The sequence below is a fragment of the Anolis sagrei genome, chromosome 2 (assembly GCF_037176765.1).
Source record: "Anolis sagrei isolate rAnoSag1 chromosome 2, rAnoSag1.mat, whole genome shotgun sequence".
NCBI classification, from domain to species: domain Eukaryota; kingdom Metazoa; phylum Chordata; class Lepidosauria; order Squamata; family Dactyloidae; genus Anolis; species Anolis sagrei.
The window spans coordinates 141,493,696-141,518,319 of record NC_090022.1 but is presented as its reverse complement, the minus strand read 5'-3'; the positions used below and the strand labels follow the sequence as shown (position 1 = coordinate 141,518,319).

The 24,624-nt window shown below is 37.8% G+C and overlaps 1 protein-coding gene across 1 annotated transcript in view; it reads left to right on the top strand.

The window, feature by feature from the left end:
- CA10 (carbonic anhydrase 10) overlaps positions 1 to 24,624 on the top strand; it is a 377,635-nt gene that overhangs the window by 58,352 nt on the left and 294,659 nt on the right. Inside the window, exon 3 of the mRNA XM_060764005.2 lies at positions 12,587 to 12,661. Coding sequence (XP_060619988.1) covers positions 12,587 to 12,661 — 75 coding nt within the window. The remainder of the gene's footprint in view (positions 1 to 12,586; positions 12,662 to 24,624) is intronic.

The window sequence follows — 24,624 nt, the reverse complement described above, 5'->3', positions numbered from 1 at the left end:
ATCACAGTAGCAAAGAAGCAGGAAGCAACCTTGCCTTCTGAGCAAGAGAGCCACAACACAGGGTTGTACAATAGAAAGGGGTCTCTGTCCTACTGCCAAGCTCTTCAATTCAGAGGAAGATCTATTGCTTGGTACATGATTATTGAGAGATCTTCCTTCAAGAATGTAAGAGTGAGCATAGGGACCAGTGATAGAAGAGAGCCCTGAAAGCATTCCCTTAAAAGTTTCCAAGTGTAAAAGACTATAGGTCCTGTGAAGATAGGGGCATTTTGGTTATGTAATCAACCATAACCTTTGTGGTTCCTTACATTATTATTATATATCATGAACAAATATGTTTGCAGATTTTGGAATGGCAGAACCCCGGAATTATTGTCATGGCTCTAAAGAAAATGGATCTGAAAATATATGCCAGGAACATCTGAATGTACACAATCTGTTTTTCTTTATATCTCCTCCTAAATAAAAGAATGACTCAACAAAGAAAAAACTGGTGGTCGAAAGAGAAATTTCAAACTGTCATGTTCAAGGAGGAAATGTGTTATCTATATATCTACATATGTATCCATCCACTGACTCCTTAAAAATAGTTTTTGTCTTAGTTATAGTACTCTCTGTGTGTGTTTATAGAAAACATACAGATATATGTGATTGGTTGTCCTGGTTGGATTCTTTATAATACTATTGGCTTCTTTCCATTTAAATGTTAAATGTTCCAAAGGAAGAAAAAGGAAAAGAAAAAGTCATGCTCATTAAGCAATTTCCTGAACTGAGATTCTAAATAATTACATTAATACTAAACTTCAAATTAGATGTCTGCATCTGTGGCAGACAGATGCCTGAGGGGTGATGCCTCCTTAGCATTAGTCTTGCTATATTTCATAACATTGGATGATTGTTCTGTAGAAGTTGACAGCCTTGTAAATTGTGCTGGTGTTGTGCTTATTCCTGTCTACTATCCTGACCTGCTGTTATATGCTTTTTGAATAGATTTGTGCCTCTTGAAATAAGTATGCCGTATCTGAAATGCTACCTTTTAGTGGAACTAAGGACCAATTGCAATCTGTGTGAGTCTTTTTGTTATGCAGGTCATGTTCTCACAGTTAGCTCTTTGATTCTCTTTTATTCCCAATCTTAGTTTGCCACTTTTCTAGTGTAGAGTCTTCAGGCAGCTCAAAACTAAAACCCAATAAAGTAACAATAAAAGATTCAAGTTAAAATCAATAAAATGAAAAAAGTGAAACAAAGAATTGAATTAAAGCCCACAAAAGAAATAGACATACAGAACAGCCCTACCTGCAGAATGTGGCAATCAAATGGCCAGAGCACGACTAGGCTTACATTGATGGGAGAGAAATGCAGGAAGGATTGCTTCTTCCTCCTCCTCCTTGTCACGCCATTCTTTTACAAATTCCAACCTTTCTTGGCACAGACCAGCTGCAAGTAGGGGGTTTATCTTGGGAATGACATCACATACAAAGTACCATCATGAAGGAGGAGGGAAAAGTCCTCTTCCCAATCCATACTCATTTCATCTTTGATAGCATGTACTCACAAAGTTGGGCTTCTTAAACAGATCTTAATTTTAGGGCAGGCTTATAAAAAATAAGAGACCCCAGCAGGTTTTTTTTTTTTTGTTACCTTTGCCCACTCTTTACAATGATGGTATATATTCCAAGCTTATTTGAGGAGATAATCTGTAATTATTTGCTTAGGAAATCCAGTCTAGCTTAGTGTTCAACAAGATGGGAATCCTTTATTCAAAGTTGTTGGGAACCAAAAGTGTTTTGGATCCACAGTTTTTTTTTTTTTTGGATTTTGGAAAACCTGTATTTGCAAAAAAAAATGTACATAAAAAGATATCTTGGAAATGGGAACCACGTCTAAACATAAAATGTATCCATATTTCATATATGTCTGAGACACATAGACTGAAGATTATTTTATACACAATTTTTAATGATTTGATGAATGGAACAAAGTTTGTGTATACAGTATTGAACCACCAGAAATGTAAGGTATATTAGCCACCCATATGGACAATTGCTTGTTTTGGAGTATTTTAGATTTTAGAATTCTATATAACTGGTGCTCAACCTGTATTTTTCCTTTGATTGGCTATGAAAAATGAACACCCAGTTTAAGACAGAAGTCTGTGTGACCTGGAATCTTATGTATAAGCTTTGAACGATAAAGTGAGGAGACACATTGAAATCCTTTATTGCACCAGAGACTTGGGTTGGTTGGAAATATTATTTGAAAAACGCACATACAAAGTTTTAAGAAGTTTGCAAACGATTTTTGTTTCTCTCTTTTCTGTCTAATAAGAGAGACTTACTGTTGCTACTGTGAGAAATAAAAGAGTGGGGGGCGGAGAGCCATGCCTTGCTGAACAGGCTGCCCAAAGCAGCAGGCTGGTGCAACTGATTCTGCATAGCATGGGTATCCTTTATCCAGTATTCTGAAATTTGAAATACTCTAAAATTCAAAATTGTCTGTCTAAGATAGTCAGATTTTCTTTCTGATAGTTCAGTGTATATACACTATGTTCCATAGGTAGTATGTATTAATGTCTGTGTGTGTTTAGACTTGGGTACCATCGCCAGTATGTATGATTATATACTTACTGTATATGCAAATACAAGTATTCAAAAATCTGGAAGAAAAATCTGAACTTAAAAAACACTTTGGGTCCCAAGAGTTTCAGATAATGGGTATTCTACTTTTATTTTAGAGAAATGGAAATCATTTCTTCAATTGTATTTTGTGAAGGAGTTGTAGTCCAAAACATCTGGATAGGAAGATAGTTCTTAAAAAGAAGTATTGTGTAATGTCTTTGGTACTTTTCACAGAATTTCCAAGATACAGTATCTCAATTGGTTATGTTGGTAAACTAGAAAACCTATTTTTATATTTATGATGAAGCTAAAGCAACTTGTTAGCAATGAGTAACTTTATGGGGTACTTTTCTGGATTGCAGTGACAGTAAGAAATAATTATCCTGTTACGTTAGTAATGAATAAAGCAAGTCCTTTTAAATAAGGTACACATGTTTTTCCAGTAAGCCCTTATTAAAAATGGCCACCACAATGTCTTTGCAGAGAAGCTTATCGAGAAAGCTGTTATGGCTTCCAATCCACTCCAGTTCAGATGCCCAAAATAGTTTGAGCTGATGTACTCTGCTCACACTGAAAAAGAAAATGAGGAAGGAAGGAGGGCTGCCTTTCTTTCTCAGGTTTGGGCAAGGGAAGGGTGATGTGGTGTGAGCATTCCTCACCACTGCCTCTTTTCACTGCCTTCAAACTATGCCCCTATTCCAGCATTGGTCTCTGTATGCATCAATCCAGAGATTTTTTTGGGGGGAATTGTCCATTCCCCTCAGCCCCAACATATACACAAGTATATATACAGAAGGCTGAATTCTTGTTCATATGTACTAATTTTCCAAGCTTCAATGAAACCCAAGAGGATCTGTGTAACATTCGGCAGACTTGGTCTCTTTGCATGCAGTAACCTAATATAATCAAGTTGTTGCACCCTAGAGCAGGAACAGGGCCCTCTAATCATTAATCACACCGCACCTTGAATGGAGGAAGAGTCCTTTTTTATTGAAGAATAACTGGAGCCAATAAAAGAGATGATTATAAAATAGGTAGAAGTCCAAAAGCAAAAAACCAAATAAAGCAGCAATATAAGCAGTGTCCAAACATAGGAATGATAACAATGACCAAAAAGCTTGCAGAAATAATCCCAATGCAGTGAATAACCAAAAGCCTTCAATAGAAAACCATGACTAGACTAGCCACTGCTAATCCACTTGAAAAACTAGATATATCCTTAGAGACGAGGCCACTTTAAACAGGAATTTCCAGGCGACTTGAGCTTCAGATGCCTGATCTGAAGAAGATTCTCTAAGGGCCCAATTTAAGTCCCAAAAACTGGTTTCTACCCCCCCCCCCCCCAGTTTTTGGCCTTAACTGCTGAATTCTTTCTGACCTGCATAAACATTGGGCCTCTCGACAGTTCTGGCTGATTTCCAGATGGTGACTGGTCTTATCTATCTCTTCATTAACTCCACCAGGTGTCAAGCTATCTTGCAAACTCAAGCCTGGAGAAGGGAGTAAACTTTCTTCCCTTGCTCTGACAGAAACTTTCTCATGAGAACTTAGCCTTTCCCCTGACCCCTCTTGGTCAGTGTCTGCAGTAACATTATTGTCCAAAGTGTCTCCATTTTGCACCTCATCCTCATTGATCACATCAGGCTCACTAACCAAATCAGACCCAGAAACATTAGGAGGGGAAAACACAATCACAGATTCAGGCTCAAACACTGGCTGAGTCCCAACGCAAGTGCCATAATTAGAGCAGATTACTTCCTATCTACTGAAATAAGGCCTGAGACCTGCCCCCCTTCTAAGATGGTGCCACTCAGAGACTACACTGAAATGAACAAGGGGTTTTACTTGTTTTTTTAAGTAACATCATACAACCACACTGCAAAATCCTTGATAGAAAAGCTGCTTCACTTTTGTTTGCTATTTTGCGTGCGTAGGAGCTGCCTGACTGATGGTCCCTCTAATCAACAACATACTCAATCTTCCATGGATAGCCGAAGCACAGAGTGACAGGACAAAATCCTGACATGGCAAATAAACAATCTTGTGCTTGTAGAAAAATTGATAGAGTTGGTACAGCCGCTTTAACAAAATTAATTTTTTTACTGAATTTTAGGAATTCTGACTGATCCACCATGTGTTCAGGGAAAGGCATACTGTTATGCAAGACTGTTTCTTTCAAATGTTGGTGAATTAGTCCTGTATTTTGATATTTGAAAGAAAATAATACACATTCCTGGTGATGAGTTCCATTTTTTAGTTCACATATTTCTTAATAATTTGGATGGAAAGAGCATGGGGTTTTTTGAAAACTGCAGGAGGAAGCAGAAGTGGTGGAATTTTCCATTTTGGCAGAGGATTAAAGTGCTTAGATTTTCAAAGCCTAGCTTTATACCTTTGTTTTATACATTTATATTTGTGCAGTTTAGAGCTTACTATCCCTTCTCCCCATGCTCATCTTTACAATTGTATGACAAGTGAATACACCATGGTCCTCTCAATTTTGAATGCTGAAGCACATGCTGAACTCGTAGAACAGATGGTTGAGAGTTTGGATTGGTTTAGTTTGGATAAATGCTTACCAGAATTTGTACATATCTTGATACATTTCACAGAAAAACTTGACATTTAAAAATTCATAATGAGAAGAAAGCAAAACTAGCAGATTTGTCTCTCCCTGTCTTACTCATTACACATTAATTTGTTTTTGATGGATTTTTGCCAGTAGATGGTATAATCTTGGAATACTCTTTTTTTGAAAATAGAAGCCTTACATATTTTTGCTGCCTGATCCATATTTTCTCCCTCCTTTAGCATATCGTTTAGGGCTGTGCAAAATTTCATTTGTAACTAGTTTGTCATATCTATTTCATAAGATTCGTACATACGAAGCGATATTAATAAACGCAGGCAGTGCCCATGCAAAAAATTGACCTATGACTTTTGGAAGATTTTTATAAGTCTCATAAACTGCTCCAGATCTCTGTCACCAATGCCATTCTCCCCCAAAAGGGCTGGGTTTGGTTCCCCTAAAGGGCCCCAATGAGGATGTAGAGGCCTGGAATGGAGGAAGAAGTGTATCTGTGGATGTTGTAAAAGGCCTCAAGACCATGTTTTGAGGCCTATTTTTAGCTCTGCTGCACCTAACACATTTTGCTGGCTGAAGCAGAGCAGAAACTGCATACCTTCCCTCCCAAGTCAGAGTGCCCAGGTCCATCCATACTATTTGGGCATGTCCTGCAAATTCATTTCCAGTATGGAAACATACTGTCCCTTTCCAAGACAGTGCAAATAAGTTAGCCGTAAATTAAACAATTTAAATAATTTAAATTTATTGTCCCTTTTATGACAACCAAAACCTGCTGCCTGAGGTGGCTGCATACAAATGGATTGAGGCATGGACTATGTTTTAGACTTTCTGTTTTGAAAAAGCCTTTCTCAGCAGTAGATATCAGTAGTGTAGTGTATCAGATATTCTTTAGACGAAGCAGACAGGCATCTTGCCATCCTATGAGATAGATATGAGATTAAATGCCATGGCCCCACTGTGCTGTGTGTGCATACATGAAACAGGATACTTAGTGAGGAATATTTCTCTGCCTGTTTCATTTTGATTTGACAGCGCTCTGTTTCAGGGGACATCTCCTACAAATACCTGGCTTCCTTGGTCCTTTTACAAGATCTTTTCCATCAAATCCATGGAAGAAGTACCACAGGCCATACTTCCAACTCCCCTTTGTTTGGAAAGCCATAAAACAATTCCTTTTCTTTCATTGAGAATGTCATGTCCTCATTGGTGACATTATGTCACCAATTCATGTCAGCCATGTTGTTTATTCATGGTTTTCTCCAGGAGTCAAATGTGAAGATGCCAAAACTAAAACAAGAATATCTCCCTGGGAACTAGCTTCCCAGTTTGCCTGCTTGATAGCATAGCTGATCCCTTTGCTCCTGTAGTTTAGGATTGGGCCTTATGGAACATTTATCTTTCTTCGATTATTTTAAACCTTTTTTAAAAAATTCATTAATTTAAGTCTCTTGAATTTAGGATCTCTTGCATCCTCTGGCATATTTGCTCTAACTTCTCTAGCTAGCTCAGTTACATTCCTAAGAGACTGTTAGCTTTGTTGTGTGTGAGTCCGCCTGGACTTCACAGTTGCTGGCACAGCATATTTAAGATTTGGTTGTTAGTGTTTTTCCATGTGAATTTTTCTTTTAGTATGTTTACTTTGATGCTTGTTGACCTGATAAGGGTTTTATAAATATAGAGTACCCACAGTATTGCTAGGTCACTGCCTCCTTTCTGATACAGCTGCACTGTGTCAGCCAGTTATTTAGCACAGACCATGATAATCTGGCTTTCCTGTTCAGTGGAAAAGCTCATAAGCAGATGAAAACAGATAGTTTCTCACTTCGTTTCCCAGGCAGTTGCCAGGGGAAAAAATTGAAGGTGAAACCTGCTTATAGATTTTGGTACACTATCTGTTAAAAATCTAATTGCCACCAAAAAAAGAAGCAAAATGTTTTGTTATTTTTATTCTTTTGCTTGCTTCTGCCTACCAGCTGTCAGAAGTGTTCAGGCATAGTGCAAATCAATTACAGACCACAAATGTTTCAGCACACAATTGGTGGATAGCTGAAGGATTTCCATAATGCTTTCAGGAAAGGATGTGTGAAAGGTCATCATGGCAATAATCCTAACCCCATCATACTAAAAAAAGACGGTTTCATCCTGACAAAAATACCCTCTTTAGGTATTTTTACACAAGAGGTACACTGTCTCCCTTTCCATCTCCACTGCCATCACCCTCTGTTTATAGATGCTTTCCATATAGGAGATGCAAAGACAAGTTTTAGGACCTTCCTAGAACATTTCTGTAAATTTTATTTTTTATTACGAGACATTCCAGGGATACTCCAAACAAGGTGGAAATTCATTCAATACCCCCTAGAGATAATTTTAAGGCATTTGGAATTGGAAAATGTTTTGACCCTGGGGGTGGAGGGGCACTGCAAAATGTGACCTGCAGATATTTCCTCCCTGTACTTTCTGACAATGCTTTAAATCCATATCAGGTCTAGGGCATGTACAGAATGCAAAATGGCAGCCACATTGCTAACACAGTTGCAGCGGCAGTGAGAATGTATGTGGGAAAGCAAATGAAACTGTGATGCCATTGCTAGTAATTGTGAAACTCTCCCCTAGGAATCTATTGGACATTTTTTCCTCTTTCTGGAGAAACATTATAAAGTAATCTTCAAATGTCTCCATCCACAAATAAGATGGATATGACTGAGGAACATTTGTGCAGTTAGTCGTGTGCATTCAGGGTAAAACTTGATGTGTTTCATGTCGTGGCTTTGGGTGGGCCCCCCAATCCGTTTCTACTGAACCTCTTGAAATTGAGAGGGCAGATATTTGTTTTTGGTTTTCAGGTGCCGAAAGATTTGTTTTCTTTAGGCCCATTATTTGGTACCTCACTTTCATCTGGGGAGTTGAAGGGTTCCCTGGCTGAGGCTGAAGACCCATCATGTTTGATGCCAGTGGTCTTGCTCCACAACCCAAAGCGTATGCCCAAAGCACCCGGGCCTGCCAGGACTTGCAGCTGAGCACCAAGTAAGCAGCGTTCCTTACTCAGCGCTCAACTGCAGGCCCTGTCCAAAGTGCCCAGGCCTGCAAGGGCCTGCACCTGAATGCTGAGTAAGCAGCACTCCTTGGCTGCAGGCCCTGGCAGGCCCAGGTGCTTTGGACCTATGCCTGTGGCAATCGAACTGAAAAGCATGTTCGGAGCTGGTACCCACTTCCACCTGTCTGTCGTATTGAGTTTATATTTATTCTAAGAGGGACCTTTCCATTGAATGGATGGAATGAAATGAAAACACAAATCAAATGAATGATGCAGATACCGGGCCCATGACTAACAGCTATAGCTTTTCATGTGCATTCTCCCTTGTATTCCTACCTGATTAAATTTTACATGCCCCTCAAGCAAAAGTGACGCAAGGCTTCTTAGATGAGATGTACATTATCGTGGACTTTGACAAAATGGTTGTAATTGTAGAGGTTTCTTCCCAATAATGTTGTTTGATTTTTAGTCTGCTCATTCTTATGATTTAGGACATAAGAGTCAACAATTGTTTAATATCACATACTCAGGTTTGAACTCTGTTTGCTGTAAAAGATACAGCATCTTGGTAATGTGAAATTGGTGCCTTTCGAAGATGTTATCAGTATGTGAGGGTTTCAACTCTTTGTTCCTATCACTAATGATTTAAATGTGTCCTTTGTTGTTAATTATTATCTGAAACTTTTTGAAATCTCCTAATACTTAAAATATGTGAGTGATGAAAGGTGAGGATGAGCCATTAGAGCACAGATGGGAAACCTGTAGGCCCCCACATGCTGTTTGATTCTGCCTTCTCAGTCCTAGCCAACATAACCAATGGAAAGAAATTCTAAGAGTGATGCTTTGGCAACATCTGGAGAGCCACAGGTTCCTCAGCCCTGCTGTAGAAGTTATTAAATTAATGAATTCCCATCATACATTGCATGCTCACATTTGGAAACATACTGTCCATTTTAAAAAACTTTACATTAATTTCAGCTCTGAATTTCAGTTCAAAACTGCATACACACAAAAAACCCACAATGATGGCATGATGCTAGTATTGGTACAGTGTTACATTAATAAAGATTTTCTTTTAAAAATAGGAGGACACTATGTTCTTTAACCCTTATGCCAGTGTTTCTGAACCTTCCTAATGCCCTGGCCACTTAATACAGTTCCTCATATTGTGATGACCCCCAACCATAAAATTATTTTTGTTGCTACTTCATAACTCTAATTTTGCTACTGTTATGAATTGTCATGTAAATATTTATTTATTTATTTATTTATTTATGACATTTCTATTCTGCCTTTCTCACCCTGGAGGGGACTCAAAGGACTCAAATATCTGATATGCAGGATGTATTTTCATTCACTGGACCAAATTTGGCACAAATACCCAATACACCCAAAAGTGAATACTGGTGAAGTTAGGGGGCATTGATGTTGTCATTTGGGAGTTATACTTGCTTAGAGTTATAGTTAACCTACAATCAAAGAGCATTCTGAACTCCACCAATGATGGAATTAAACCAAACTAGGCACACAGATTTCCCATGACGAACACAAAATACTGAAAGGGTTTGGTAAGCATTGACCTCGAGCTTTGGCATTGTAGTTCACCTACATCCAGAGAGCATTGTGGACTAAAACAATGATAGATCGTGACCAAACTTGGCATGAGTACTCAATATTCCCAAAGGGGAACACTGATGGAGTTTGAGGAAAATAGACCTTGATATTTGGGAATTGTAGGTGATGGGATTTATAGTTCACCTACAGTCTAAGAGCATTCTGAACCCTACCAACGATAGAATTAGGCCAACCGTCCACACAGAACCCCCAAGCCTTGAAAAGACTCATTGGCATGAGCCTCCCTCCAGCCTCTCACACACTCTCTTGCATGCACATGTGCACCAAGCAGCCATGTGCCAAGTATGCCTGTTGTCCCCTTGCTTCTTGGAGTCACAGAAACAGCCCTCCCCTTGGCTGATAGGCCAGCCAATTACAGTGGAGGGAGGCTTTTGGTGGGAGGATTTATCATGTTTCCAAAAAGGAAGAGAAGGACAGGTGGAGAGATCTTCACCCTTCTCTGTCAAAGGGGTTCCTAAGACCATCAGAAATATATGTTTTCTGATGGTCTTGGCAACCACTCTGAAACCCCCTTGTGACACCCCCCCCCAGGGGTTCCAAACCCCAGGTTGAGAAACACTGCCTTATGCCAATTACTAGAATTGTAGTAGCATTCTCCCTGGCCATAACTTACACATTGGAAAAAATCTGCATAGAACAACTCAGAGTTTGTTGTTGTTTGTACATTTATTTATTTATTTATTTACTTACTTTATTTGTATACCGCTGTTCTCAGCCCTTAGGTGACTCACAGCGGTTAACAACAGCAGCAGCAAAAAATCAATGCTAACAACCACAGGATATTTAAAAACAATTAACACAATAACAGATTAAGCAATTAACACAATAACCATTCACTGGCATCTCATAACTGAAAACATGATCCAAACTCGTCATCCATTGTTCCGTTCCTATATACATGCAATTTCAGGATTTATTTACTTATTTATTTAGAATATGTATACCCTGATCTTCAGCCACTGCTTTCCAATTGAATGGACTCAACCACTGAAGCCCTGAACCAGCAAGGCCCAAACAGGGCTGTTGGTGATAGGGTCTCTAGGAGGTTTCTTGTTCATAGGGTCACTTATGTTATTGTCCATCATAGTAGTTAACAACATAATGGTAGTTAACAACAACTTCATCCACAAAGGCTCTCAGAGCTGCTAACAAATTGTTAATTTGACAGTTGTCTGCCCTCAGGCTTTCCATCTACATAATTTGTTGTGCTTCAGTTGGAACATTACTAAGCACTTTCAGAAGTATTTAAATATAAGTATTAAACAAGCCATTTTAGACCATGCCTGGGAATTATGCAATTATCTAAGTGTTACTGAACTGCAATTTTCAATATTTCTAATCATTGGTGATGTTGGTAAAAGAGATTTTAGGAATAACATCTGATGGACCATATGATTCCTCCTAAGAGAAACCAGAATTGCCCCATTCCTGGAATGGCCTTCCACAAGCAGGTCAAGACCTTCCTCTGCCAACAGGCTTTTGGAGAAGGGTAAAGGGGGGAGGGGTCTGGGATTATAATTCCAATCCAGTATTCATGTAGATATGCCACTTTCCTCCAACAAAGGGATCCAAAGTGGCTTCCAACTTGTTAAAATACAATACAAAATCAACAGCATTTAAAACCATATTCTCTATTGGGCTGCCTTAGCACATCTTATTACACTTAGCACTGCCCAGTAAGGATTCAGTCTTCTCATCTCTTCAGCCTAAGGTTTATTCACGGAAGACTTGCTTGAATAGAAACATTTTCATCTGTTGCTTGAATGATGGTAGGAAGGGTGCCATTTTGATCTCCCTGAGGAGGGTGTTCCAGAGCCTCAGGACGACCACCAAAAAGTTCCTCTCTCTTGTTGCTGCCAACCATATTTGGGATGTTGGGGAAAGTGAGACCAGGGCCTCTCCTGATGATCTTAGGGTTCAGGTAGGTTGGTATGAAGATATGCAGTTAGATAAGTAAGTTGGATCTGAACTGTTTAGGGCTTTAAAGGTCAAAACTCACTAGTTTCATGCATATGATCAAGGGAAGAAACCTGCAGAAGCAACATAAGATGTTGTTCTTCCATTCATTTAGGTGCTAAAAATTAAGGAGTCATGTTATGGAGTTTTTGTTTTTTTGGTTTTGTTTTTTTTTTGTCGTGTCAGGAGCAATTTGAGAAACTGCAAGTCACTTCTGGTGTGAGAGAATTGGCCGTCTGCAAGGACGTTGCCCAGGGGACGCCCAGATGATTTGATGTTTTTATCATCCTTGTGGGAGGCTTCTTTCATGTCCCTGCATGAGAAGCTGGAGTTGATAGAGGGAGCTCATCCGCCTCTCCCCGGATTTGAACCTGTGACCTGTCGGTCTTCAGTCCTGCCGGCACTGGGGTTTAACCCACTGCGCCACCGGGGACTCCACACGGAGTTATTGTAAGAGGGAGGGAAGGAGTGCAACCCATAATTGACTCTACCTACTAGGGGTTGTTATCCCCTTGCTCTTCCAGTCTAGATGGACAGCAGCCAATGTCAAAGTTGGTTTCATTAACAGGAGCAAAGTTTAAAGTTTTCTTCGAAAACAGGAGCATGGTCTTTCTAATTTAGTTCCTCTGGGTTCTGTGTAAGACCATGATGAACCTTTTTTCCCTATCATCTGTCAGTTATGAGTGCAATGTCAAACACAAGGGATGCTGCTGTGGTCCTGTCTTTATTGCTGCTTTTTTTTTCTTCCTGTAGCTCAACAGAATTCACCAAAAATCCATGAAGGCTGGTGGGCTTATAAAGAAGTGGTCCAAGGAAGCTTTGTTCCAGGTAAGCATTATATTTCCAATCCAGTATTCATGTAGATTGTTATTTGTTTTCTCTTGGTGTATGTGGTAATTACTAAGATGTACTACCTTCTCTTATATTGAAAAGTACTGCTCTGTATAGTCCTATATGCTTTAGCAACAATGAGAAGATTGCACATTCATTGAATCATCACCATATTTGGATCACTGACAATATTTGGAAAGTCTTGTGGTTTTTCTAACTTGACATTGTAAGCCTTTGTCATATTGAGTCAGGGGAGAGATAAGAAACCCTGCTGCTGGCTTTAGCTATAGTTGTGTTCATCCAACCTGCACTGGAATCACTATTTAATAAAGGTAGAAGAGAAATTAGTTTTGACTAATCTACATTGATTATTCCAAGTCAAAGCATTGAATAGTTTATTGCTTCAGCTCAGGCTTTCCTTAGAAAGTATTTTGATTAAGTGTGAATTCTGCTTTCCTAAACAAGAGGGGAAGGATCTCTGAAATGGAATAACTTTGGAGGCATGTGCAATGTGCTGAATGCTGTAAATCTAGAAAGTAAGATACACAATCCCATTGTTCATCAGCTGTTTGGAGATGTATATCTCCATAGCTTATCATCTCCAGCAAAGTCAGCACCAAATAAAAGCTGGCTTGCATGTCAGAAACATACATTTGAGCCAATCAGAACATTTATGTTGCACATGATTTTTATATGGATATTTGCTTATACCAAATTGGAAAAGGGTTATTTCATTTCATTTTGGTCATGCTGATGAAGGGCTTACTACCTAATTATTTAGGAATATCACATCAGTGTCTGATTTGTTTAAATGACTCTGGAATCAAAGATAGACCAAAGACATAAAAAGGTCCACAACTAGCATAAGTGAAGATTTCATTCCAGAACTGATAGTTAAATGAAAGACAGCAGAGTTCAGTGGGCATTTTGTAATGAATAGAAATGATCCATGAATACATTACTCACTGAGATAGCTAGTTTTAACATCTGGAAATCTCTGTTTCTCTGTTAATCCACCCTCTGAAAAGGAACCCTGCAGATGTCAGACATTGAACCTGGGAATTCATCTTCCCATGGAGCAATGGCCTCCTTTCCACTGCACAGGATGTGTGCACTGTATTCACCATCCATTTCTCAACAGACTTAAAAGCCACAATTTTAAAATGTCTGTGAATAATATTGGTCCTATGAAAGCACATTGGAAAGCACTTTAATTGAACAAAAATACCAAAAAAAAATCCCCAACAATTTTTTGCAAGGGTACAGAGTAATCACAAATCTGTCTCATCAGTTTCAGACTGGAAAGCTCAGCAAACTAAAAGCTGTTCTCCAAATGTCTAGATGCATAAATAGAGTAGAAAGTGGAACATGCTAAAGCAATTCTGCATTCATGCTTCAGGTCCTGCAGAGATTTGTCTTTGACAAATACGTCATAAAATGCAACCATATGCTCCTTTCTGTTTTGTTATTGCTCCAGAGACTGACAGGCCACTCAGGCAATGTGTTCAGGGGTTTACTTGTTGTTGTTTATTGTTCCCCTTAAACCTCTGAAAATATCTCATGGATTTGCAAGAATATGCCCAAAGCGGACATTTCTCCTGGTCTCATGTTCATGTCACCAAACAGATTTAAAACTGTAATAATGGAAAAACGTTGTCTTTTGGTTAATTATTATTTAATCAACTGAAAGACTTGGATGTTTGCAATTGATTATGTAAATCTCCAAAGCTTTCAAATGGAGTGTTATATGCAAAGCTTCTAGCATTGCTTTATATGGGTTTGTGCTTTTGTTGCTCTTGCAAATGTCTCTGTTTCTATATTGCCATTTTTATTAATTGCTTTGTAATATTTTCTTTGGGATAAATTATCTTCTTCATGTCTGGATTTAGAAAAAGATATGAGTATAAACATGACAGAACACAGATATCTCTGGCTAAGTCCCTTATCTGAATGAAATATATGGCTAACTTGGTACATTACTAAGATCTGGTATAATGAAGGTATTTTCTTGATCTAGGAATAGCCTGGCCCTCTTTGGTCACATGGATTGGGGAATATAATGTATGGAATGTGTGCTTCAATGTCTTTGATTATGGATGTTCTTTGTCTGTTCACAACATTCATGGCCATGGCAGTTGGCTTAATTCTTTTAGCTTAATTCAGCCATAATTCTTTTTTACATCATGGTCCATTTAATGCTAAATCACAGCTTTAGTGCAGGGCTGGGGAATCTACAGCTTGTGAGCCAAATACAGACTTCCAGGCCACTCAGTCCAGACCTCCAGACATCCTGTGGTCCTACCTCCTTAACAATCCTATACTGGGTAATAGATATATTTTCTACTTTTTGTATGGAATGGAAGAAACATTCTCAACATTGGGGAAGATAAGAGCTTCAATACAAATATCTGCTCATCCCCTATTGCATATTGAACAAAGTTAAGAATCAGATCTGTCCCATAATTGTCATGGGCTCTATCCATTGCTGAAGTGCAGCTCCTGAATAGATTTCAGCTAGGGCAGTCAAGGAAAAGGGGCCCTACTTTGATGCTGTCTACTCTTTAACCAGCATGAATTTGGACTTTTTGATCCCCACCCCACTCTATTCTTTCTTAATCTTCTGAAAATATCTACTTCTGTTTTCCATAATAGCCATATTTTATTTGTTCTGCAAGTAATTTTTTTTAACAATGGTTCATTTTAAAAGCACAAGATTATTATCCATAGCATGAAGTCTGGTTGTTTCCATAAACTATTGGATGACCTCTTTGGGACTTAAAAAAAACGATCTGTGATGATAAAAGAAAAGCAGTGTTTCCAGTCTTCAATGAGTTTCAAATCTTCAACATGAGGAAAGCACACAATCTTGTGCATGTCATATGTAGTATGGAATACAGATGAAAAGAATACAATGAGACCTTGGTAATCATTGGGGTTTGGCTCTAGTGCTTCCCATGGATGCCAAAATCCATGGATGTTCAAATCTTATTATATACAATGTAGTAGTAAAATGATGTCAGTTATATAAAATAGCAAACAGCAAGATTTGTACTATGCTTTATGGGGGGGGGTCATATTTTCAAGTCATGGATGGTGGAAACTGGGGGTGCAGAATCTGTGGATATGGAGGACAAAGTGAATTCAGAACTGGTGACTAATGATTATTAAAAGCATGTCTCTCTATTGTTGAGGAACCATTAGGAGAAGAATCCTGTATTGCTAAGAATCCTTGCCATTCCAGACTTTTCCTGTGAAAAATCTACCCTTGATTGTTGTGCACAGAAAACGCTGTTTCCTGTGATGGAAACAACATTTTCTGCATATAAAAGTGTAGTAAATGCTTTTTTTCTTAAAAAAACAAAGTTTTTATTGGAAATTGTGCAAAATTATCACATGATACTGTGCAGAAAGAAATATTTTTTGTGGGAAAATATTTTCTGTACAGAAACTGCAGTTATATGCCAAAAATGATGTTGTCTGCATAAAACAAGCATGTGTGAAGGATAACACAATAAAGATAACATTTCCTCAATAATTTAATTGGATTTTTCAAGCCATTTTGGCTACTGCAAATATTTCAGAGTTGTTTCTCAAAATTCGCTGTTTCTTTTTTTTCATATGCACTTTAATATTAGCACTCCTTTTTAAAAAGTTCAATAAAATAGTACAAAAATGACTACAAAAACTGAACTTAAACATTGTAAACCCATTTTGTAGAGGTCAACAAAACATGTGTAAAGAGCAAAGGAGTCCATTCCATTGGAACGTGGCTAAATAAGATGTTGCATGCCTTGTTAAAAATCTTGTGGTCATTAAAATCTGTTATCATCCGGGACAGGATAATAAGAAATAAAAGTGGAGAGACTAGTCAGTGAGGAAAAAATGAAGTCCAAGTTGAGTAACACCTTTTTAAAGACTGAGAAATTTTCAAGTTCTCTAGGAACATGACTTCATGAGGCATTAAATTTGGGACCTGATGTTGCTTGAGAGTGGGAGCTTAGCAGAATAGCAGCTCTTGTTATTGGACCAATCCTTTCTGCAATTTGTTGTTGTTGTTGTTGTTGTTTATACCCTGCTATATCTCCCCAAAGAGGACTCAAGCAATTTGAGAAAACTGAACATGCCTTTAGCTTACCACAGATGCTATGACTTCACTCTTCTCAACTTGTGGATTGCCCCTCTTCACCCATGCCCCATACTTTATTTTTATTTTTTCTGGAAGAATTTTGCAACTCTAAGAATTTTGAATGTTGTGAGACTGGGCCTTTATCTCTGTGTGAGTTTGTAGTTGCACTTTTGATTATTTCTGCATTTTCATCATACATAAGCACGACCTCTGCAAACATTCATTTTGCAATTCCCAGACATTTTATATTTTGAGTATTCCTCAAAGGGAAGATGTATTTTTGATTGGCAAACTTTGTTTAAAGCTCCATGGGTATACATGAGCTTGAACTTTTGCAAAACAAAGGAAATATTGCAAACAGTAAATAAATGCTTAATTAAGAAGGAACATCTCTATCAGTGCCAGAAATTACCTGTGAAATTGGGCAATTCTTTGAATTAAAAATAAAATAAAAGAACCTAATGAGGTGAAAGTAGGAAGTTATGGCTTTGCAACCTGAGATCCCCTTGGGCTGCTCACTAGAAGTGGAATGGCAAGCAATTTGGAAGTGAAACGTTTGAAAGTGTTGTCGCGACAATCAAAGTCACTGCCCCCCAAGTTGCTGCCGATATGCTTTTAAATTATTGTACCAGCTCAACACATTTTAATACAACATCAAAGTGCTCTCAGCTATCTACAAACAGATCTTACCTATATTTAAAATGAGTTGAAAACTGGTTTGGAGTGAGTTTAGAATGACATTGTGCGATGATGAGCACTTTTACTTGTGATTATGGATCTTCAAATACATGATACAGATCTCAAGTAATAGTCCCCTTGATCTCATCATCCAACTAGATGGTACACAGTTAGGGGCGTGAGAAGAAACAGGAAAGAATAAAAATGGGATCAGATGCCACAATTAGTTCTGCATTTGAATTGAGATCCAAGATGGAAATTTCAGACTGAATAAATCATATCCGTATGTGTGTATTGTGTTACATTCTGCTATGTATGCTGGGACCCAGAAGCAATATGATTTCAAAACAGGAAAGCAGGCCGCAACTCATTGTTTTAGTGAAACACATAGGTTTCCCTTTGGCAGTGTTAGACTATATATGCATGTATCTCTTTTCTCTGTGTGCAGAGAACTTACTCATAGCTTAAAGTACCATTATTCCGTGGACAAACTGGGAAAATATACTGCTATAAATATATTTAATTTAATAGCTTCAGCAACTCAAAGTTGGATAATAGCACTTCATTCATTTTGGGTCCTGGATGGGTTTTGGTTTCTATGACAGTCTGCTCAGTCATATAACCAGATCTTACAACCGCATGGGAAGTAATGATGTTACCTATAACACATTACAATTAAAGATAATAAAGGCATTACAGTTCCCTTTTTTTTTTGGAAAAAAGATGGTTGTCACGATTACATTTTTACTGTGGTTAGAACCATTTATTCATTTATTCTAAAACTTTGGGAAGGTTTCAGTTTAAGTGGATTTGGGGACATTTTTTTTTTACTTTGAAAAATGTTTTTGTTTAAAAAACAGAATAAAAAGAACTTGTTGTTGTTGTTTATTCACTCAGTCGCTTCCAACTCTTTGTGACCCCATGGAACAGCCCACGCCAGAGCTCCCTGTTGACCATGGCCACCCCCAGTTCCTTCAAGGTCAAGCCAGTCATTTCAAGGATACCATCCATCCATCTTGCCCTTGGTCTGCCCAACATGTTTCTAATATATTATTCTTTAAGTAATGAGTAATGTGTTTCTTTTGCAAAGTATCAGTTAATACTCATGCTGAAATTTTAAAAATTCATGTTCTAAGCTCTGTGTATATTCCCTGAAGTAACTTACATTAGCATATCCAGCCTCACTCTTCTTTTCTGTATGTAGTAGAGGATTGCAGGCATTCTGGGGTTTTTTTTTCATACAAAAGTGCTATGTTGCTTTCTTTTCCAGTACTGAATTTCCTCTGGCAAATGCACACAAGTTTCTCATTCTCTGTATATTTAACCTCGGGCCATAAGAAGTCATATGAGTCCCATTGTTTGTAACTTGTTTGTGAGTCAGGTATGTGATTGTTGAAGCCATTACCTCACAAAGCCTGGCCTTCTGGCCTCTTTTTTGTGAAATGCTGACAGTTGACCTAAAATCATTTTTGTGAAGTGTATCAAAATACCTTTGAAAAGCAAATGCCACTCATGGAGTGCTTGACAGAAGTCTCTTTATTTACAAGCGAACTCAGGAGGTAGAGGGAATTGCAGTGATTTTCTTAGACTTGAGCAAAAAGCATGAATGTCACCTTCACATAAAAGTTATTTGGGAAGCACATGATCAGTTCCATCATTTGTTGTAATAGGGAAATCTAATCTATAAACAGTTGCATTTCCTCATTTTATATCCTATTTTTCCTCCTAAGGAAAGAATACATGGCAGCTTACGTGGTAAACCATTTTGTCTACAGAGCAGCCCCATCTGAGAAGCATATTCAGGAGTAGTCATGTTTGTCATGTAGCAAAATGCAACACAATGTAAAATCCACAAAAGGGTGATACTGTTATTTGTTAACCAAAACTACAAAATATAAACAATTGCATTTTCTCATACATAATATATGCATTACACAAACTTTCACTGGCTTCATCAACAGACAAAGGTGTTAAAAACCTATAGAAGAAAATGACAATGTTAAAGGCACAGGCTTACATTTCACTTTAGAGTTATACAGAGAGACTATAACTGGCCTTTGGTTCATCCAATTAGCTTCATTTATTGCCTTTTTTATGACTTCAGGTCATTTATGATGTACAGCAAAGCTAAATTCAACCTATTATGAGGTTTTCTTGGCAAAATTTGTTCATTGCTATTGAGAGAACTTACCTAGTGTCCCCTAGTGGGTTTCCATGATGGAGCAGAAGTTTTCATAATAATTGATATAAGTTTTCTTTCCTAGGCCATAGAGATGTCAACTGATGAAGTCAGATGAAGTACTATCATTATATGTTATTTGTAGTTGATATTGTGTTGTCAAAAGCTTTCGTGGCTGGAATCATTGGGTTACTCTGAGTTTTTGATGGTGTATGGCCATATTCCAGAAGCATTCTCTCCTGATGTTTTGCCAACAGCTTTGGCACAACCCCTGAGGATGTCTGCCATAGATGTGGGTGAAATATCAGGAAAGAATGCTTCTGGAATATGGCCATACAGCCCAAAAAACTCAAAGCAACTCTATAGATATTTTCCAATTTGCCTATGCATAAGAAAGATCCCTGCAAATACAATTTCTGTATCCTGTAGTTGTAATTCTGTATGTATATATGTGTGTCATTTAACTATGCAGATGCTAAAGCTATTTAGGGAATAGGGTTTAGCACCTTTGATATCAATATTATCTCCTGTAACCCCCCGCCCCCCGTGGAATCACAACACCAAAGTAATGGAACCACTAATTACAGTTGGGTCCCATATTAGCATAGGAGCATTTGAAATGTACGAGCAAGTTGGGTAGGTCTTTTAAATATAGGCTCAATCCAATGTTCCTGCTTATAGGAGTAGTAAAGGTAAAGGTAAAGGTTTTCCTCTGACTTTAAGTCCAGAGTGTCCGAATCTGGAGGTTGGTGCTCATCTCCATTTCTAAGCCGAAGAGTCAGTGTTGTCCAAAGACACCTCCATGGTCATGTGGCCAGCATGACTGTATGGAACGCTGTTACCTTCCCGCCGGAGCAGTACCTATTGATCTACTTACATTTGCATGTTTTCGAACTGCTAAGTTGGCAAAAGCTGGGGCTGACTTTGGAAGCTCATGCTGCTCCCCAGATTTGAGCCTGCAACCTTTCAGTCAACAAGTTTAGTAGCTCAGTGGTTTAACCCACTATACCATTGCGGGCTCCCGTTTATAGGAGTATGATGAGCTAAATAGAAAATTTTAAAAGTCCTCTGAATTTTTTAAAAAATATATACTAGCTACCAAAAGTCAACAGGATTGGGAGCCTGTTTAGCTAGTTTTTGAAATACTTTGAGCATAAAAAAAATCATATTTCAATACAGCAACCAGTATATTGTGCAGATACAAAACTGCATTATATTATATCAGACTCTTTACAGGACATGTTTCAATGCACTTTCTATTAAAATATCATTCAAAAGATTAGTCTTTTAAAATGCTTTTAAAATGCATATTCTTAATTAATTGCACCATTCATCTCTCTATCGTATCACTCTATCTTTCTTAAAATGCATGCATAATGATTATATATTAGGCATGCATGATCATAATCTGTGTGATTTAACAGCTGACTCAAGAAATATACTATAGCTGGGACCAAGAATTGGATCAATTTTATTTACTCAACAGTAAGAGATTGAGAAGGAAGACTTGAAGATGGAGCAAACTTGTTTTCTGCTGTTCCAGATTATAGGAAAAGAGATGCCTCCTAAACATTAAGAAGAAGTTCCTGATAATAAAAGATGTTGGATTGGATAATATGCTGCAGCAGAGTATGAGGGAGTCTCCTTAGGAGGTTTTTAAGTACAGGCTGAATGGCTATCTGTCGGGAGTGTTTTGATTGGATGTTCCTGCATGACAGGGGGTTGCACTGAATGGCTTTTGTGGTCTCTTTCCACTCTGTGATTCTGTAATTCTATTGTTCCAACTATGTTGGAATAGCTTCTTGTTTGAGACATGAGGCAGTCGTTATGGTTCATATATCTTCATTACAGACTCAAAATAAATGCATTAGTATTGTTTGTAAAGGTGAAATGTATAAGAAAACTTCTCTGGCTGTGCTATTATTACTGTTGTACAGTGTCCTAAAGAGAATGGCATCTGATTTGGCTTAACATTTGGAAACAAAACTTAAATTGATTACATTTGAAGCAAGTCTCACTAAATATATGTTTTTAAATACATATTTTATTTGTTAAATATGTAAACGTTGTTGAACTAAAAACAGTATTTGGTTACAGGGAAGAATAATGTATTTGATATTGATATTGCATTTAGATTATCTGAAAGACCATATCTTCTGATACAAGCCTGTCAGAGCATTAAGATACTCAGGGGAAGCCTTTCTCTTAGTTCTGCCACCATCACAGGCTCATGTGGTGAGGCCACAGAACAGCCTTCCTTGTCAGTGGCTCTTCCCACCTTCTGGAATGCCTTTCTGTTCGTAGCTGCCCCTTCTCTGCTGTCCTTTTTTCAGCAGACAAAGATGGTTTTCTTTTGTTTTGCGTTTAACATGTAAGCAGGGAAGCTTTTATGGGAATATCATATTAATCTTTTTTTTAAAAAATTAAATGATGTCTATGTCTTAGGTATAGAAAGATACAAACATTGGGTTGAATAAGGACCACTTCATTTAGCCTATGTTCTATTTACTTATCTGGAGCTGAAAGGAGCAAGAAGGAGGGAGCAACCTGATGTAAGGGCAGGAACCTACCTCGAGACAGCCCCCTGCAGCCTTCCCTTGGGTCAAGACTCTAGTTCTGAGGGAAGTTGAAAACTTTAGGTTGCTCCCCAGTCCATCACTTACTGAAATGTACACCTCCTGCACTCACACCAAAGCTGCATAACTTCTCAGAATGAAACCCTAAGGTTTGCCTTCAGGGTACTGTGTACTTCTTCCCAACACCTCCAAACTACATAATCTGCAGAGGTTGTTCCATATCCATAACTTACACCAAAATGGGTGTTAAGGTGAACAGTAAATTCTTGAGCTCTCCCCCAGTACTTGCTAGATGACAAGTGATCTATGCTTCTTGGCAGGGCATTGGACTGGATGACCCAGGAGATCTCTTCCAACTCTTATGATTCTGTGATTCTATTATTCTGTGACAACCTGTTTATAGGTGCCATCCTATGCAATTGTCAAAGTCCCCAGATACAGCAGAGGTAGGTGAAAGTAACAATGTAAAAGGAGAGAAGATTCCTAAACAGCCTTGAAGTGACCAGAGAAGCTTACAAAGGAAGGAGTGTGGTTCCCATTCAGAATTTGGAGAGGCAAGTGAGGATGAGGTGGTCAGGTTCTAAATAGTCTTCAAACCTCACCGTAAACATTTGCAGCATTTTGGAATTTGGTGCCTTTTTGCAAGGCCTTCTGGTTGCTGACCATAAAGGCCATGAAACAGGTTTCTTTCCTGCAGTGTCTTTGTCTCGCTGTGTGAAAACACATTGAATTTTAATTTTATTGTAAATATTTTGAATTGAGTAATTTTTAAAAATTGATTTTTATTAACAATATCTAGATGAAAAACAATAGTGAAAAAATGTTTTCTTTTACATAAAAAGTGAGGAAACAAAATATTTTTGAGAAAGTAGGAAATAAAGATAGAAGGAAAATGTTGAAGATGGAGTAATTAATAAAGTGTTTTTTTAAAAAAAGAAGAAGAAAATATTTGTTGACTTCTATCTAATCTTCGGTAGTCATTTAATCTTTTTTCTGATAAAATCACAAGTCTTTGTACTCCCCAGTTTCTCATATATCGTTTTGTGATCATCTTTCTTCAAATTATGAGGTTTATTTTCAATTGTTTGAAGTGATCTTTGGCAAGGTCTCAATTTGTTTGTTTTTTCAGTATTCCTTGGTTTGGGGATAGCCAGTAAGTTAATTTGTCGATGTTCATTATCTCTAGAACCTTATTTAGCCATTCTTCTCTTTTTGGTATTTCTTTTGATCTTCAATTCTTTGCACATATTATTCTGGCTGCAATCACCCAATAGTTGAATAATATCTCTTTATTTTTGTCTTTATCTAGGTCTAGCATTCCTAATAAAACGTATTCTGGCTCTTTTTAGATGTTTATTTTTAAAATCTTTTGCCTGTCTCCATGTATCTCATTTCAGAATTTTTTTTAGCTTTTGAGCAAGTCTACCAGGTATGAAAAAGGTACCTACTTGTTGTTTGCATTTCCAACATTTGTTTGAAGCATTTTTATAGCATTTTTATATTTTTGTGGTGTAATATACCATCTGTATATGAGCCAGTTTTCTCTTAAGTCATATGCATAGATATGTTTAAGTTTCTAGTTCCAGATTTTTTTCCCATTTTTCTAGTTTTATTGGGTGGCCTATATTTTCCACCCATTTGATAATACAATCTTTTATCTGTTCTGGATCTGTGGTCCATTCTAAAAGCTTTTTGTAGATTTTTGTGATTGTTTTGTTTTCTGGTTTCATAATTTTATCCCAAAAATAGTCTCTTTCTGCGAATCCTTTCTCGTTACCTTTCTTAAAAAGTTCTCTAGTTTGCCTAGATTGAAACCATGTAAAATTAATGTTGAAAGCCATCTTGGGTCCCACTCTGGGAGTTGTATTGAGATGTAATCTTTCCAAAGGTATGACATATCAATACTATGCAAAGTTTTTTGTTTAAATGTTGACTGCTGAGGCACTCTAAGCATTGCATAGTACAGTTGGGATTAAGAAAAACACAAATCATAACAAAGAAGCTGTAATGTGGAAACAGGAATAAAAGTAAGGCAAGATTAGTTCTTATCTATAAGGTGTGTATAAATGAAATGCTTCCTACACATGTGATTGCTGTAGTATGAAAAGTTTTTTCCTATTAGGCTACCCCTCCTATCTCAATTTGGAGAATCATATTTGTGCATTTCATGCTTATACCTATCAACACCATGGATTGTTTTGCAAAATGCCACAGGTGGTACTAAGTCAGTATTTTATTAGCGGGTTATCCAAGTGAGCTTGTTTGTAGCAAGTATATAAAAAGTAGAGGCATTTAGGAAGATACTGTCCTTTCTGAGGGAATTGCACTCATTTCTTCCGCTGGGAAGTGCATACTTTTGCTCACATCCGGTTTAATTGTCCTTTTCCAGAAGTTTTCTTCC